Source organism: Rhyacophila brunnea, unplaced genomic scaffold, assembly GCF_057557595.1.
Source record: "Rhyacophila brunnea isolate RB1 unplaced genomic scaffold, BYU_Rbru_1.0 scaffold_23, whole genome shotgun sequence".
Classification (NCBI taxonomy): domain Eukaryota; kingdom Metazoa; phylum Arthropoda; class Insecta; order Trichoptera; family Rhyacophilidae; genus Rhyacophila; species Rhyacophila brunnea.
The window spans coordinates 8,207,699-8,224,422 of record NW_028232893.1 but is presented as its reverse complement, the minus strand read 5'-3'; the positions used below and the strand labels follow the sequence as shown (position 1 = coordinate 8,224,422).

The window sequence follows — 16,724 nt, the reverse complement described above, 5'->3', positions numbered from 1 at the left end:
AAATGGATATTAGCCATTTGCTCTAACTATCAAGTCTATACTCTGGGTGTAAACACACATTGAAAAGTGACCCATGACATTAAATGCTGATATGTTATCCCTTGGCAATGGAGTGAACATGTACATATTTTGACTTGTAGCTGTTCCACTAAGCCACAAGTAATTATATATGCGCTAGGCTTAAGATATGCTCAGTTCGAAATCGTTAAATATTTGTGAATAAAACTAATGTGAAAAATAGTTTAAAAGATTTGACATGACAGAAAAGGGTACATTATCAACGGCCGAAGGAAAAATAAATATAAATTTGAAGAATTATTTGCAGGAGGGTACTTCTAATCAGGATAATTCCCCGGAATCCGTCGATTCCCCGTTCGATTGGAACAATCCGGCAATGGCCGCCGCCGCGCGCAGCTCCATGGCAAACTTTGACGACTCGTACATGGAAAATTTTAGGCGGCAGGCCTCCATAGACAACTACTGGGTTAGTTTGCAAACCACAAATATAATGGGACAAACCAAATCATCAATAGGCAATAATAAATCAATAATCTATCCACGTCATCCATCATCTCATCGACATTAACAAAAACAAATATTTCAAATTTTAAAAGGGGGCAGATGTTTTATGTTATATTCAGAAAAATCTGCCGATCTGTTGGCTGTTATAATCTTCGCTTTCGGTGAATAATAATAACATGGCGACATCTTTTTGGTGTTAACATTATATATATTTTATTATTTACTTGTTTGTTTTTTCTTTTCGCTTTGTTTTTTTTCCCTTTTCTGACCTATTGTGTCAATCGTCCCATTACCATGTTTATTATTTATTGTGGCAACATTCATATTATTTATGGTTCTGTTTTTGTTACTAATGGGTATAGATGGCTTTAATATCCAATATGGCTTCATTATCCAGTATACAATACTCTCTTCGTCTGTGTCATTTTGTTTCAAAAACTCATGCATGAATACACAGTTTATATTTATAAAAATTACTATGGCTCATTTTAAATATTACCTATTATTAATGCAATACATATCGCAAGTATCTTCACAATGCCAAATACATTCCTCCAATATTTGATTAAAATTGGCAAATTTCAATTTAAATTACGTGTACAACTTTTGAACCTAGCGATATATTTCACAATATTTAAATAGGTTTTTATCCACTATAATATTATATACTATAGTGGAACAATTTAACCTTGAATATGAGCAGATGCGATTTTTTCTAATGCCTAGATAGTAATTACAGAGGAAAACTGTTACAATTGCTATTGTGGACTGCATATACGTGTTCAAACAATAATGCTTCGCTTTCTTTCACTTGGCGCCCAATCGGCTATGTATAGTTTTCTGTTACAACTATCAAAATGATACTTAGAATTATTCAACGCAAACGATTTGACATTTTATGTGATTAAAAAATAATATGTTGGTTTGTGTGTTGATAAATCTTTCTAGTAAATATTGAATTCATTTTTCATATAGCAAAGTTTCTGCACGTTACTAAACATGGCGTCTGTGATTCGTAACGCTTGGCTATAATAACACGCCACATTGGCGGGAGCGGTCGATAAAGTGCTAATTTTCAATCTGGCATATCTCAAAGTGTGAGCCCATACCCCTAAGATCCCGCAAGCAGAAATCCAATATTTTTGGACAGAAATTTATTAGGTCATGATTGTTCATTTTTAAACTCACTGCTTTAAATCGCCGTGTTGTTATTGTTTTGTATATTGTTCTGTGTTTGTTTTTGTTTTGTTGATTTATTTTTTTGTTTACCGTTGGCTGGACCCATGAAATCTTTGTTATTGTCATGATGATTGGACGAATGGTTTGGTCACATTTTTGCAAACGAACCTATGTTTGTTGTCTGTGGGTATAATTATAAAAATGCATGATATTGTCGATTTTTATCCGTAGGCAATATCATCCGTTTTGACTGCTCATGGTTTCCTATGCATGAAAAATAATATGGTTGTTATAATAAACTGTCTTTTAATAGAATATTATTTATCTCGGCAACATTGGAGATATCGCCTTTTAATTTTAAATAAAATATTTCAGCTTCAATAAGTTACAATTCAATACAAAAAAAGACTAAAATTAATTTTAAACTGAAGGTACTGATTTAAAAAAAAATCGAATTACGAATTACAAAATGAATACAATTTTAAAAATTAAAAATTTTTCACAATGGGTGTATAGAAAATAAATGTGCTATTTACCAATCTTAAGACGGAATGTAGTGTTACAATTTATTAACTGACAACACTGAAGCTCACGTTTTTTTTTTTTTTAAATGTATCTTTTTAAAATTAAATGAAATAAATAGAAAAAAATTTACTTCTAATATCTACACCTTCAATGACTTACATTTCAATGATTTAAATAATCATTTTGGCTGCTCTCGTCGTGCAGTGGCCTTCAATCCGGGAGGTCCGGGCTCGATGCCGGTAAGGTCAAAATATATTTACATAATCCAATATGTAAATTCCTCAAACTTGGGAATTTTGCCAATGTAATTAGGCTTCACGGCCTGTTGTGGTGTTTAACAATTAAACAAATATAATAAAATAAAAAAATAGTAAGTTTTGTAAGTTGTACATTTTAAAAATTCGATTTTCAATAAAATGTGTTTATTTGTATATTTCGAAATTTCGTCACTAGATATCCGTAGCACTACTTTTACCGCGGCTCGTTATATCAAATTTTTACTTATATTATAAAATATTTTTTGTACTCTCGATGAAAAAATAATTTAGAATTACAAATTTTAAAATTACAGATTGCACGAATCTAAATTAGAATTATGCTGTATTGGTTTTGAAAAAATAAACATACAAGGGTGATATCTCCGAATGTAGCTTTATCATATTGGCGTATCCTAGAAGAGTTATTTGATTTTTGTATCAACGCAGCCAATTTGTGAGTATCAATTCTAATGATTTGCTCGTGTTGCAGGACTATTACCCGCCTTCCGAATCGTCGTCGTCCGTTACGGGAGAGGGGGGAGGCGGAGGAGGCGCGTGGCCGGAGGGCATGACCCGCAATGGCGTGCTGTGGGTGCCCGACCACGCCGTGTCACGCTGTACGCGCTGCGCAACACACTTCTGGCTCGGCAAGCGCAAGCACCATTGCAGGTGCGAAAAGTTTGTGCAATCCTAAATACAATTTTGGCTTGCATATAATATTGCATTGCATTATTGTTTTTTTTCCACACATAGAACACGTCGTGTATATTTTAATAAATTTTCAATCAGGAATCTTGGCATACTAATTGATGTTACTGATATCAGTCGTAGGGTGTATTTACGGTAATTTTAATATAATGTTATAATATAAAATTATAATATTATGTATCACTATGCCGGCTCGCACATCACAACTCGCCTTGTGTGCCTGACGGCCATAAATTAAAACCTTCGAGACTGCCGGCGAATGTTGCACGATCACAACCTCGCACATCTGCCTAGCGCTGCTAGCTCTAGCTCTACCAAACGCAGCGACAGTCTGGAGAGAAATGGCCGATTCGCCCGATTCTGCAGCTGTATGCATGCGCGGAGTCGATATTGGCCGGACATCGACATGCAGGCTTTGGCCAATGCAACTAGACGAATGTCGCAGAGTTGCAGTTGCATCGGCCAATCTGCGAAGCTCCATTTGATAACATTTGTTTCTTGGTTTACGATGACGTCACATCGACGAATTCGTCGTAAGACGCATGCGGCGAGTTCTGATGTGCGAGCCCTCTATAATATAATATGCTAACTTCACATCAGTGCATAATTCAAATAACAGTAATGCGTCAAATACATTATCATCACGTTATGCGCTGTCATGGCGACAAATTTAGTCTATGGTTTCGTCATTCCGCAGAATATTTTGAATGATCACTATCTCTATAATTTCAATTATGGAAGATGCCAACTCTAATTTATTAGTACTTTGAATTATTATTCATTTATTAATGGTAATTTCAATTAATTTTAACAGTTTCTACGTGTGCTTACGTTAAAATAACTTGCGATATTGCATCCATAGATAATATTTTAAACAGAACTCAACCAGCCGACCATAGATAATAGACGGAAACACCAGCGCATCTATTCTATACACCAGACTGCTTTCGGCCGCTATGGTAGCTATCTAGGATAGGTTTCTATCGAAGTATTAGCACTTATTGTAACAATTACAATAAGTTAGTTGTAATTGTTACAATAAGTGCTATGTTTTAACAGCACCTCTTTTGGCTGTGGTAAATTTTAGAGCGAGATAAGACAGTTTTAACTGTTTAGACGACTAACTTATTGTAATTGTTACAATAAGTGTTAATACTTCGAAACATACCTACCCTAGATAGCTGCCGTAGCGGCCGAAAGCAGTCTTGTGTATAGAATAGATGCGCTGATATAGATAATAATAGGAAACCACTAAAAACAAAGAACACATGATTTTGACATGCGTCGAAAATGTAAAAAACATTCACTGACTTGTGTGGTTCATGATGTAACGCGGTGTGCATCAGGTGACCACATTGTTCTGGCGATTTCGGCAGATTTTACTAACTGACAATCGTGTTTAATGTGCTACGGGATGGGAGCATATTTTCAATACAAAAAAAACGACTACAGTAATAAGAACACGGATAATTCGAAATTCGCTGTAATTCGAAATTTTCACAAAAAAAAGTCCCTTGAACATTATTTTCATATAAAAATATTCAATTAATCGTAATAAAGTACACTATTTCATGAGCCAGTCATTAAAAATTGTGACATCATAAATTACTTATTTTAAGAAGGTAATAAATATAATCCTGACATTTTATGACCCATTAACCCACACCGAACCGGAAATTTGGTAGGCACATCTATGATCGTAAGTGATATTGATGAAAATCAAAAAAAAAAAAAATTCTAAATTTTAATATTTTTCTCCCATACCATAATAATTTGTAATTCGAATTTTTTTTTCGATTTTCGGTACCGTGGAATTCGTATTAATGAGGTTTTACTGTATTATTAATTACACATTTTTTTTCCCGTATCGATAGCTTACCATGACAGCACATAACGTGATGATTTTAAAGCATAAATGGCTTATATTCATAATCTTCTGTGTTTTTTTTTATGGAATTCCATGGTCACGTAATGGGATCGAAATTTCACATTATAAATTACGAATTAACTGACAAAAAGTTTTACTTAAAACAACTAATTTGGAATTTCGGAATTTACAAATTATTAATAAGATATTTACAGAAGCTGTACTGTACTGATTCGTAACAGATGTCATTGATTAGAATTATATCACTCGTATGTATACCAGTTATGTTAAATAATGAATTAAACTCTTGACTAGTACTTCATAGGTTTTTATTAATAATGCTTTGACCACGTATCACTTCTTTGTTAAATATTGTTTGTAAAATTATTCAGTTTCAAATTTCAAATCTTCCATGCACAGTATTTACTCTGAAGTTAGCACTGAAGCACCGATTTAGATGCAATCGTTACAATTTTCTCACTTTTAACACAACAAAATTATTCTCGCAGCTAGATTTGAATAAACAGATGGTGACGTCGATGGTGTATTTTTAACACAGAAGTAAATACATTAGAACGACGGTTACCGGGGTTTTTGATTATGTATCTGGATTTCTTTTTGATCACCAATTTCGTGAGATTATAAGAATACAGTCGATTCTGGTAATTGGGACGCATCGGGATTAAAGGCTCGATGACATTCAACGAGTTTACAAGCCACTAGCCGGCGAATTAACTATCTGCTAGTAAAGTCACCCAGTGTAGTCATCCAACTAGCTAACTAGCAGATTATAAACAATCTACAAGAAGAGTTGAAAGCCGGGCTTCTTTACTCACTACTCGCTGGCGTGTGGGCTTGTTAGCTAGTTAACTAGCCGTGTGTCATAGTTGCTAGTGAACTAGTAGTTGGAGTACAAGCAAATTATGAAACTATACATGATTTCAACTCGCTAGCTTGTTGGCTACCGAGCGAGTGGAAAGTTTTGTGTCTCATCATCACTATCACACTAGCTGACTCGCCCGCTTTTAAACTCGCCGGCTAGCAGCTTGTCAGCTCACTCGCTAAATGTAATTGAGGCTTTTCGCATTTTGGTCCATTTAATTTTTCTTTCGAAAAAAATTATTTATTTCTATACAAATAGGCAGGTGAATAATAAATTCTACAATAAAATAATAAGTACTTAGGTACATAAGAATTTAATTCTGCAAAAATGCATCAAGTAGTGTAATCTGTCTTTTGTTATTGTAACATGGTAAGTTGTTATTTGTTGTGTAAAACTCCTTAGTATTAACAAGAGGAATTTACAACATGTCCTCATTGCACAATAATTGAGGCCAGTTTCATTAACATTGTAAAAATTCTCGACAAAAAAGTAGGAATTTTCGTACTTTACCATTGTTTCGCATATTTACTGTCCCAATTAAGCGATCCAAATTACAGTTGGTTCCTTAGTTTAGTTTCCATTCTTTGAGATTTGGCCCAATTAAGCGGAATCGTCCGGATTATCTTCGTCCCCAATTAGTCAAGATAAGCGAGGTTCTACTGTATTATTTTTTTCAATCACTAATTACAATTTACCGATTACGAGAAATTAAATCTTTATAAGTCAAGTTAAACATTAAATGACAAATAATCTTTTGCTATCAAGTCACTGATATTTTTAACGTAAGCACTAGGTAATCGCATAGTAAGGAGTCGTCACCACCATTGGTAAAAAATAGCTCACCTCTGCCTTAGATAATTTTTTTTTTTTTTTTTTTTTTCGACCATGTCCGATCCTAATAGGATCATATGGGCCTCCACATAGTAGAGGTTTGTATTAACAGATTTTTTTTTTTTTTACGAGAAATGGATGTCAGCCACTTGCTCAACCTAATAGGTCCATACCCTGACTCACACACAAATTGAAAAACAATATATTGTGTACTTGCCAGACTCAGGATTCGAACCTGAGACCCACGGCATGATAGTCCAACGACCAGAATTTAACCCTCTTCATTGGAGTAGTAGATAATTGACATAATGATGCTCTAATAACCTAACCTCCTGCAACATATATCGAACCCTTTTCAGTCATTTTACATTGTGTAATGTAACGAATGAGAAATTGTGCTAGGATTGTCCTAGGAAACAATTCCCAAAACACCGGTTTTGAATGACAAGGATTCCTATCATAACCTATTTTTCGTAGATTAAACACTCCATAAGTGGTAATTATTAACTGTTTGTTTCTATTTTATTTCCAGAAGTTGCGGGCGGATTTTCTGCGCCGAGTGTTCTGAAAACACAACGCCTCTTCCTAACGAACAGTTGTACAGTCCCGTTCGTGTCTGCGCAGAGTGCTTCGCCTCCTTAGCGCCCCCACTCACAGCCGAAGAAAGGTGACAATACTTTAATTTAACTAGGGAATGTAATGCGAAGCGTGGCCATCCAATCACGCATGGGCAGTTTTGCCATATTTTTGTCACCAAAGTTTTTTATAGAGCAAATTCTTACAAAAATTACACTTAAGGTAATTAACAAGAGTTTTTTTTTTAAAAAGTTCTTACAGGCAAAGTTAAGTAATTCCGTTTTGACTCACGGTCGAGAGCTTTTTTTTTAGCTCTCTCAAGCAAACTTTACTTTCATGTTTCATGTATTTTTTCCGAAATTTAAAAATTATAGTATTTTCAGACTTGTATATCGTACCCATACGCGGGCGCAGGCCAAAATTATAGTACAACTACTATAATTATAGTATGGGTGACACTGCGCAGGAGGCAGGGAAGAGGTCGGTCGTTCAGTTTTTATAAAGGACTGCTCGACCTTCAGTTATCATCAAGTTATCATAAACCAAATGAAGTTGAAAAATCGGCTTTCTAAAAGTTTGCGGTGACAAGCGAAAAGTTCTCTAAACCGGTAAAGGCTTTTCATGAAGTCCTGGAATTTTAGAAGCCACTGATATAACTGGTAGTTGAAAATTGAAAACGAAAACTAAATCTGACGACGAGGGGAATAATGTTTCAGGGGGGTGTGGGGACAGTATGGACGGAAAAAAAGTCCCGAATATCCCGAGGGGATTTTGAAAAGGTGATTAGTCGAGTAGAGTAAATTGGACTAAAAAAAGCTCTAAACCTCAATTCTGAATAGATATTTTGGGAGGAAAAGCTCTGAAAAGAAGTTAAAAATGCTGTTGCATCATGCACACTCCTGTGCACGCCAACCAAAGCTCCAAGAAACATAAGTTTGAAGAATGCTTAAATGTTTGTTACACCACAACCTCACATAACAGATAGAGATGTATAATCATTAAATTATGATAAAAATTTCAAATGTATTAATATGATAAACCATCATTTTTTAAATGAAACATATGAGAAGATAACACTCGACTTTGCAAAGATGTCGTTTGACCTACGAATGTATAATGCAATCCAATTTTGATATTTCTACATTTTCTAAAATGTCTTCATGTTATTTTTCACAGAATGTCCAGAATGGAGCAATCCACTAGCTTGAAGTCCCAGTCCCAGGGTGGGGCCCGGAGCAGACATTCCTCATTACCTGCTAACTCTAATAATCATGCTAATCCTACAGAGGTTTGTGTATTTTAATACTCGTTTTTGACTGCAGTTCTACATCAAGAAATGTATGTCGACCTAATCTGGACCTAAAATCGTTACTCTCCAAAAAGTTTGCCAGAAGCATCAGATGTATGCTTGGTGCGATACTACAATTTATTATGAATATTGTTTATATTAATTTTTTTGGATTTGCACCTGCACGTATATGGATTTACTGGCACCAATGACATATTAAATGGACGACTCACTTCATACCCGGCGCGCACGAGAAATTGTGCATGAAAGTCATTCACAGATGTATAGGTAGATGTCACGTGACCATTGACGTATCCGTTTCCATTATGCGATACAAGCTTCGAGAATTTATAATAATATAACCTTTATTGTAATGGCGTATTAGTGTCATGACTCATCGCGTTAGAAACAGATTCTCGGTTACTTACGACTTCTCGGAGATTAGACGCAAGTGAGCCCAGCGAATCACAGGCGACTGACTGTCCAATGGTTCCTGTCATTCAATTGCATTGAATAAACATTCATCAATATCTTAAAATGGCATTTTATAAATAATAAATAATACTAACACATGCAAAGTGATATCCCATCTTTCTTGGAGTGTTAACCCGGCCGCCGCGTCAGTTTCAATATGAAAGGGGCTCTCTCTGCGGTACCATTTTTCTAAATGCTATGCTTCGCTATATTATGATAAATACGGCAATTAAAAATAGCTGGTATTACTGTTATCATGCCTAGATACATAAGGTTCGAAGTGCCACACTAAAAAATAGAATCGATTGTTGAATTTAGCTGTGAATACTTGAATAAAATCGTCCATAGTCCCTTGTACCGAAAAAATACGCAGCCATGTTTGTGACGTAAAAACGCGTCATTGAGATTGTGCGCCTATGAAAAGAAATAAATCACTGACACTAATTTTATTTTAGTCATGTTAGAAACACTTAAAAATGCCGTTAAAAATATTGAAAATAATAGCTTTTATTGTGTCGCATATTATTACAAGTTTTATGGGTCGCGTAAAGTTGAGTCCACAGTGGTTGAAATATGGTAATAATTCCTTATGTTCTTTTTTTAGTGTAATTTGGATTTTTACTAGATTAAACTTTTCAGTTTTATTGAGCATTGTGTTATGTTAGTGATTGTCGTTTTATGTTTTATAAAAAAAACAATATTTATTTTGTAAAATCTGCTGCGTGCTTGTAAAAGTGCTATAAAAACATTTATTGCGAGAGGTTTTAAAATTTTATAAACATTAAATTGCATACAAAGATAATATGTAATATAGTTGAAGAGTCAATATTCCATGATTTACATTTTATATTATGTTGTATACCCGTGTGTTTTTTTTTATACTTACGTTTATTTATACGTTTTATATATTCCTTCATAGTAGTTCGTAATTTATTGGTAAAACTCGCAATCGTCCTAACTAAAATATAATAATATATTATATTTTTTCATTCCGTGTGGACGTATCTTTACGACATATTTACGACTTTCAATAATGAGCTCGATTTATGACTTTCAAACAATTGGGGTGACACATGACGACATGACCATGAGTAATAAAAATAAATGACATAATCCAGAACACAAGTTCAAGTACATATTTATAAATATTTCGACAACACAGGTTCGGTTTTTTGGTTGTATTTTATTCCCGCAAACATGGTGTTGTAAAGATCGCGGTGAATATTCAACTTGACACGATAAATCACTCGGCGCACACTCAACTCGAATGAAAATATTTTGTATACCTAGTGCGCAGGCGCTGAAAAATACCGCGTAGATTTGAACTGATGCAATCATACCGGCGAATCTCAATAGATCGAGAGGGTTCGAAAGATCGATGTTTATGAAATTAAAACAACATATTTTTGACAAAGTTAAATAGGTGGAAGTAGGCGGATGGATCGGGCTATTTTTTAATAAAATTCTCAATGCCGCATGAAAAATATTTCTTGCGTTATCCACAGGTCAAGGTTTGCGTATCTGACTGCTATACGGTCGCCCATGTGTTACGTACTAGCTGTATCCTACTGGAATACGGTCGCCGGGAAAGGGTTAAGTAGATTTTTTTACAATTTTTAACTAGGCACATTGGCATTTTGTAACACAATAATAACGATGGAGTCGAAACTTGACAGTCAGAAATTTTGTATGGGCAGACCCAGCGGTGTCGCCAGACCGCTTGCAAGCAGAATGTTCATTTGAGCGTAGGATACTGATATTAAAATATGAATTTCGCCATCCAGCAGACCCGACACAAAGTGAGTGTCATTTTATTTTCTAGATGCTTCGTCCATATTAATGTCATTGACTGGCACCAACAGTGTTTAAATTAAACTATCATGATTAATAACAGTTTACTTGTAAAAGTGCTGACTGTCTCACTAATCTCATTCTTTAAGCGTAATTGCTATCATTGTAGGGTGCGGTGCTATTTGATTGGGACAATTGGTAAACATCAAAATGCTATGCACGGTGTAGTTCATATTTTTCCGGCAGGTTCGCCACTATCGTTCTATTGCATAAAAATTCAGAAGCCGCTGAACTTTTTTAGTCCATGCATGGAATGCAATTTGCACGATAATACGTGTTTACTCGTTCATTTTCTTGTTATGACCGCGATAATACATCCTGTCAGCAGTAAATCCATACACGGTAAACGGGCGATAAGTTTACTGTAATTTTAGCAGTACGATATTTCATGACAATGAGAGCTTAGCGACTACATGTAATGGTCATATGTTCACAACTCAAAATTTAGTAGGTGACGCTATAGCGAAAATCACGGCGTATTGTATTTAGTTTACATAATATCAATATTAGTTCACTATGAATCAAGGAGTATTACTCTGCGTGTGCAGTGCTATTTGTGATTTTTCCAATTTAATTATTAGTTTTAGTAACTTATACAGCCTCCTTTTCATGCTGTAGAGCAGAGTTAACAAAGTCTAATATCATGAAGAACTTAAATAATTCTTTGTTTACCTTCCAGGTAAGGCATTTGAGCGAATACTGCAAGCAGGTAACGGGAGAACAGAAATTGACGAACTCGTCACAGGTGACTGCCGCCTCCAACTAGACTCTGTCATCAGTCGCTCTCACGACACCGCCGATCACCTGATGCCCTTCTACCAGTTGTTCCAGGCTGCTAACAAACCCCCCTCCCGTACATAATACTGATACCACGACCCAAACAGAGTCTGTATTCAATTCGACAGGGTGCAAACTTAACCGTATTACGATTTAAAAAAATTGTGTAAAGAACACAACCCTGCGAAGCGTGCAATTCGTACAGCTGTTTACCGATCGACTGTCTGCGACAAAGCTGAATTTAAATGTCGATACTGTTTGTTTTTGCTTCTATAGCAACTAATTTAAAAGGTAAAAATTAATTAGAAAAAATTGCATTTTTACACACCATATAACGTAGATAATTACGTAAACGTGAATATTGAAATGTTTACACTGTCTGTGTAATGCAACTTAATTTAAAACTTACAATAAAGGTTTTACTAACAGATTGCGTTTGTAACCCAGTTTCGCAATTGTGAATGAATAAAACTGTCCATTTGTAACGTTTATAATATATTTGACTTGTGAGACAAGATGATATACGTTTCTCTGTTAGTTTACACAACGTTTCTTGTTAACATGATTTGGTGTATAAACAAACAGCATTAAAGAATAGCATTGATAAATATGGATGCCGCTTCACTCCGTTGTGTTCGTAATATGTATTCATGTTCATTTGTTTTTTTCTTCAATTCAATGTACAGTAAAACCTCATTAGGTCAAAATTTGGAACACTGAATTATGATAAATTTAGAATTATATGGTTTTACTCTACCACAATGATTCAAAATGTACTAAACAGTAGTAATGAATTATCATTTTTGATTTCAAACTTTTATACGGATAGTTTTTCTATCGTTAGGCATCTTAGAAAATAGTTACGACTCTGCAAACTCGTTTTTTCTAACGGAATCTAAGCATACGTTAATTTCACTGTGATGCATCTTTCTTTACATTGTTATCTGTGATTTTATTCATTATGGAATGTTATGTTTTTGTAGAAATATGCTTTGTGCATCTATGCATCTGCCAAACACAGACAAGCTCTGGATTTCTTATTGTGAAATGAGTTCGCAAAACAGTATTTTCGAAGGAAAGAGGCATGTGTTACATGAAGCCTAGATACATCATGTAAAAATGTTATAGTATTCTGTTTTCAAAATGTATAATCTGCAACGCTGTTGCTTTGTATAATATAAATTTCAAGTTAAAAAAATCATTTAATAGCTAATGACATTGTCCATATTATTAGAAGAAAATGGCAAAAAATTGTAAAGACATTTAACAATTTGGAATGTGATTTAAAAGTGCTTGTATTGTCAGTTAATATAATGGTAACAATAAAAGATGGAGTCTTAGTTTTTCACAAATTATGAATGACCAATTACGGTAAAATCAGCGTGTGCGAAAAATTGTAACACTTAACGCAAGACTGAATAATGAAGATTAATTTCAATACAGTATCGAGTTTATACCATGAAAAAATTCCAAATAAGACCAACAGTTTGTTTGTTAAATCATAGATACAACGGCTATATACAAGGGCGTAAAAAAAATCATGTCAATAGCGTTATTAATTTTTCCACCTTTTTATGTTCTTAATCTTAACTTGTAAAGTCCAAAGGTTTTACAAATCGTTGGTCTTTCTTGGTGAAAGATAATTTGGAATCAATAATTGTTATTATGACTCGTGTTTGGAATTAAGGGGTTATTTAAACGAAGGCTTTGTTTATTTTCAATGTTTGGACTATCAGTTATGTAATTCACTAATTATGACTTGACAATGGACGTGTGCTAGCTTTTGCCGAAAGTTTGTCGCTAAAATGAAATTGCTTTTGTACTTTCATTGCTGTCATAACACACAATCAGCGATTATAAGATATTAAAATGTCTAGTTTCTAAGATGAAAGAGACAGGTCAAATAACGATTCAATTGGAATGAATAACAACATTGTTAATTCGAATTGGTAAAATTCATAATTTCGAATTATTGAGTTTTATCTGATGTTCTCTTCTTGCGCTAGAGCGGCGAAAGCGTGCACAAGTCCTCCTTATATATCTCGACGGTGAAGTGAGACGCAAGTGTATGTCAAATGATTTTGATTTGTATCATATTAAATGCTCATATTGAGCTGTAGAATATTGCATATAATAAAATAATATCGATCGATCGATTGATTATTTGAATGACGTTTGATGATTAACAATTTATGTAACATTGATTATATTTTCATTCAAGTTTGTAGATTTCTTTAAAAATATGAAACGTACCTAACAGTTGTCACATTTGATAATTTATACCCTATTACATTGTGATTCTACTATCATCGAATAAATGTGTTGAGATAAATATATAATATATCAAATCGTTGCCGGTTGTACAAATATATTTTATCTGTCAAATGCCAAATTCTATAGACGACAATGAAAACTGGACCTCCGTTAATATATTAAACATAAATATTAATTGAAATAAAACACAAATTGTAGTATTTATTCGTTACATAATTTATTTAATAATGAACAGGATCGGTTTATAATTGAATCTAATGTAATCAACACAAATGCAGAGGCGGGTGCGGTGGTGAAAGGTGGGAGCCTAGGCTGTGGAGATCCGATAAAAATAATGCACACTTTATCAGCCATACTTATTTGTTTTCATCGAACTAAGAATACAAATTGTAGATGATGTTGGTTAGTTTTTAAAATTCAATTAAACCCTGTCTAAACTAAATCATAATAGATGGAAGAATATTTTATCTAATATCCATTGTGGTTTGCTTAAAGCCCAAATTCCATTGGCAGATTGCGTCTGGCCCGATCGTCTGCCACGACTGTCAAACTCTATTCTCTATGGTTTTCAAGGATCGTGAGCGATCGGGACGAAAGTGGAAAATTTTCTATTATTCCATCGTGCGAAAGCGTATGAAAATAGCCGAATACGCGCCTGCTCGCAAGTCATGCAAACGGTGGTTCATTTCATTCTACTGGTCGATTTCAATTGAACAACTACAAGATGGCGAAAACTCAAAAAATATATATGGAGTATCACCGAGGACACAGTCCTCGTCGAATTAATACACGCCAAAGATATAGTGTGGAACGTAAAAAACCCGCTATATTCAATGGCAATCACGCTGTTCTTCAGTTAGCCAACTTTTGACCCAGTGTTTTCGTTTACGGCGAGTCCTGACCACCTGAGCCAGTTGAAATATAGCCATACTCGCTACAATAAATTAGTCTTTGGATTATTCGATTTCGATATTCGAATTACTCAATTGGTTTGCAGATTCAAGCTCGCCCAGTTATTCATGATGTAAATTAACAATAAGTATACAAACTTTCTATAAATGTCAAACGGCTGCGTAAATTTTAACATGCTCGCTAGGTTTGACAGCTGACAGCTCAATTTTTTTGACGTAAAATTGCGCGGGAATGCGTTCAGTGTAGCCACCAATCTAAGAAATATCTAGTTTTCGGTCAACCTATATTTTTAATAATAGCAACACTATGTTTATTTTAAACCAATCAAAAGCAAGGACAACGCGATTGAATCGTTGCGTGTAATTGCAAATAGTGTAAACACGTTGGCGACAACGGTTGGCGTGGATCGTTGGATCGGGTTGGGTCTGCACGTCTGCCAATGTAATTAAGCCATTAGACAGGGTTCAATTGAATTTTTAAAACTAACCAATACCATCGTCAATTAAGATTGTATTCTTAGTACAATGACTAGCATGACTGACAAAGTTTATTGTCCACTATTTATGTCTGATCTCCATGGTCTACCATAACCCTTCGCCACTGTGTGGAGGTATATTAATTTAATAGTCATCAACATAATTGGGAGTAAAAGATATCCCTGAATCATACAAAACAATTCCTGTGGGTCTATTCTATACACAAGGCGGTATCGATGGTAGTTTATCATATTTATATACATATTGAGGTATTATTATTATTGTTACAATAAGTTAACCGTTAAACTGTGAACACAGCGAAGAGGGGGGAAGTTTAGACGGTTAACTTATTGTAACAATTAACCGCCTCAATACTTAAATATGATAAGCTACCGCCGATAGCCGCCTTGTTTATAGAATAGCTTCGCTGATTATTTTTAAATTATGTGGAAAAAGTAATACTTAAATATTATATTTTAAATAATTGACATTTTTTTTTGTAAAACCTGGAAAACTAAATTTGGCATTTGTGACATATTTGTGAATATTTTACCGTTGGTAATGAAAATATTGTGTATGTCCAGAGATTATAATATTATATTGCGTAATGGCAACTATTTCATACGACACTGAGCTGCGGGTTACGAATGAATTTGTAAATATTCTATTTTTTTGTAACAATACCGTCGGGTGGAACCGTTAAAACTACCTAACCGTATTATAGGTTAGTTTATCTGAGCAATAAACGAAAAATAATTCGCACATGTAATTCTGAATAATAAATTTGTTTTTTTTTTTTACTTGAAACACATTTATTTAGTTGAAATAAAATTAATATTTAAAACATTAGAAAAATAGCAAGGGCAACACTATTCAGAATCCGTTAATTCCAACAATATGACAGCTCTCTATCGACATACTCTTAAATGGTGAAATGTTGTCACGGAATATTTTATTCTCAGTATATTTCATTATACACACAAATCATCACGTTATATCAGATCCCCTCCCCCCCTTAGGATCTGAGGTCATATATGGACGACTGCTAATCAAGATAAATGAATAATTTTCAGTCCGAGATTGCATTAAGTGATTTCAAATTGACGAATTAATACTATGTCGACGGTTCCAGTCAGTTGCTTGTGAAGACAGTCGTCTTGATTTCATATTCTCGATAGTGTTACCCTTCTGATGTAAAGATCACACTTACTGATTTTGAGTTGTGTTGTAGTCGAAAGGATAATTAGATGTGTATTGTATTTTTATAAATGCAACGTATGTCTTTGTCGTAATAACATACAGAGGTGCTTTCGGGAGAGTCTAC

General features: G+C 34.4%; 1 protein-coding gene across 2 annotated transcripts in view; it reads left to right on the top strand.

Annotated features, from left to right (window-relative positions):
- LOC147069428 (phosphatidylinositol-3,5-bisphosphate 3-phosphatase MTMR3) overlaps positions 1–13,268 on the top strand; it is a 244,537-nt gene extending 231,269 nt beyond the window's left edge. For both annotated transcript variants that reach the window (XM_085950119.1, XM_085950118.1), the window contains exons 18-22: positions 326–484; positions 2,974–3,152; positions 7,305–7,439; positions 8,525–8,636; positions 11,641–13,268. In XM_085950119.1, the coding sequence (XP_085806245.1) occupies positions 326–484; positions 2,974–3,152; positions 7,305–7,439; positions 8,525–8,636; positions 11,641–11,727 (672 nt within the window). In that variant the 3' untranslated portion in view covers positions 11,728–13,268. The remainder of the gene's footprint in view (positions 1–325; positions 485–2,973; positions 3,153–7,304; positions 7,440–8,524; positions 8,637–11,640) is intronic.
- Positions 13,269–16,724: the final 3,456 nt, after the last annotated feature.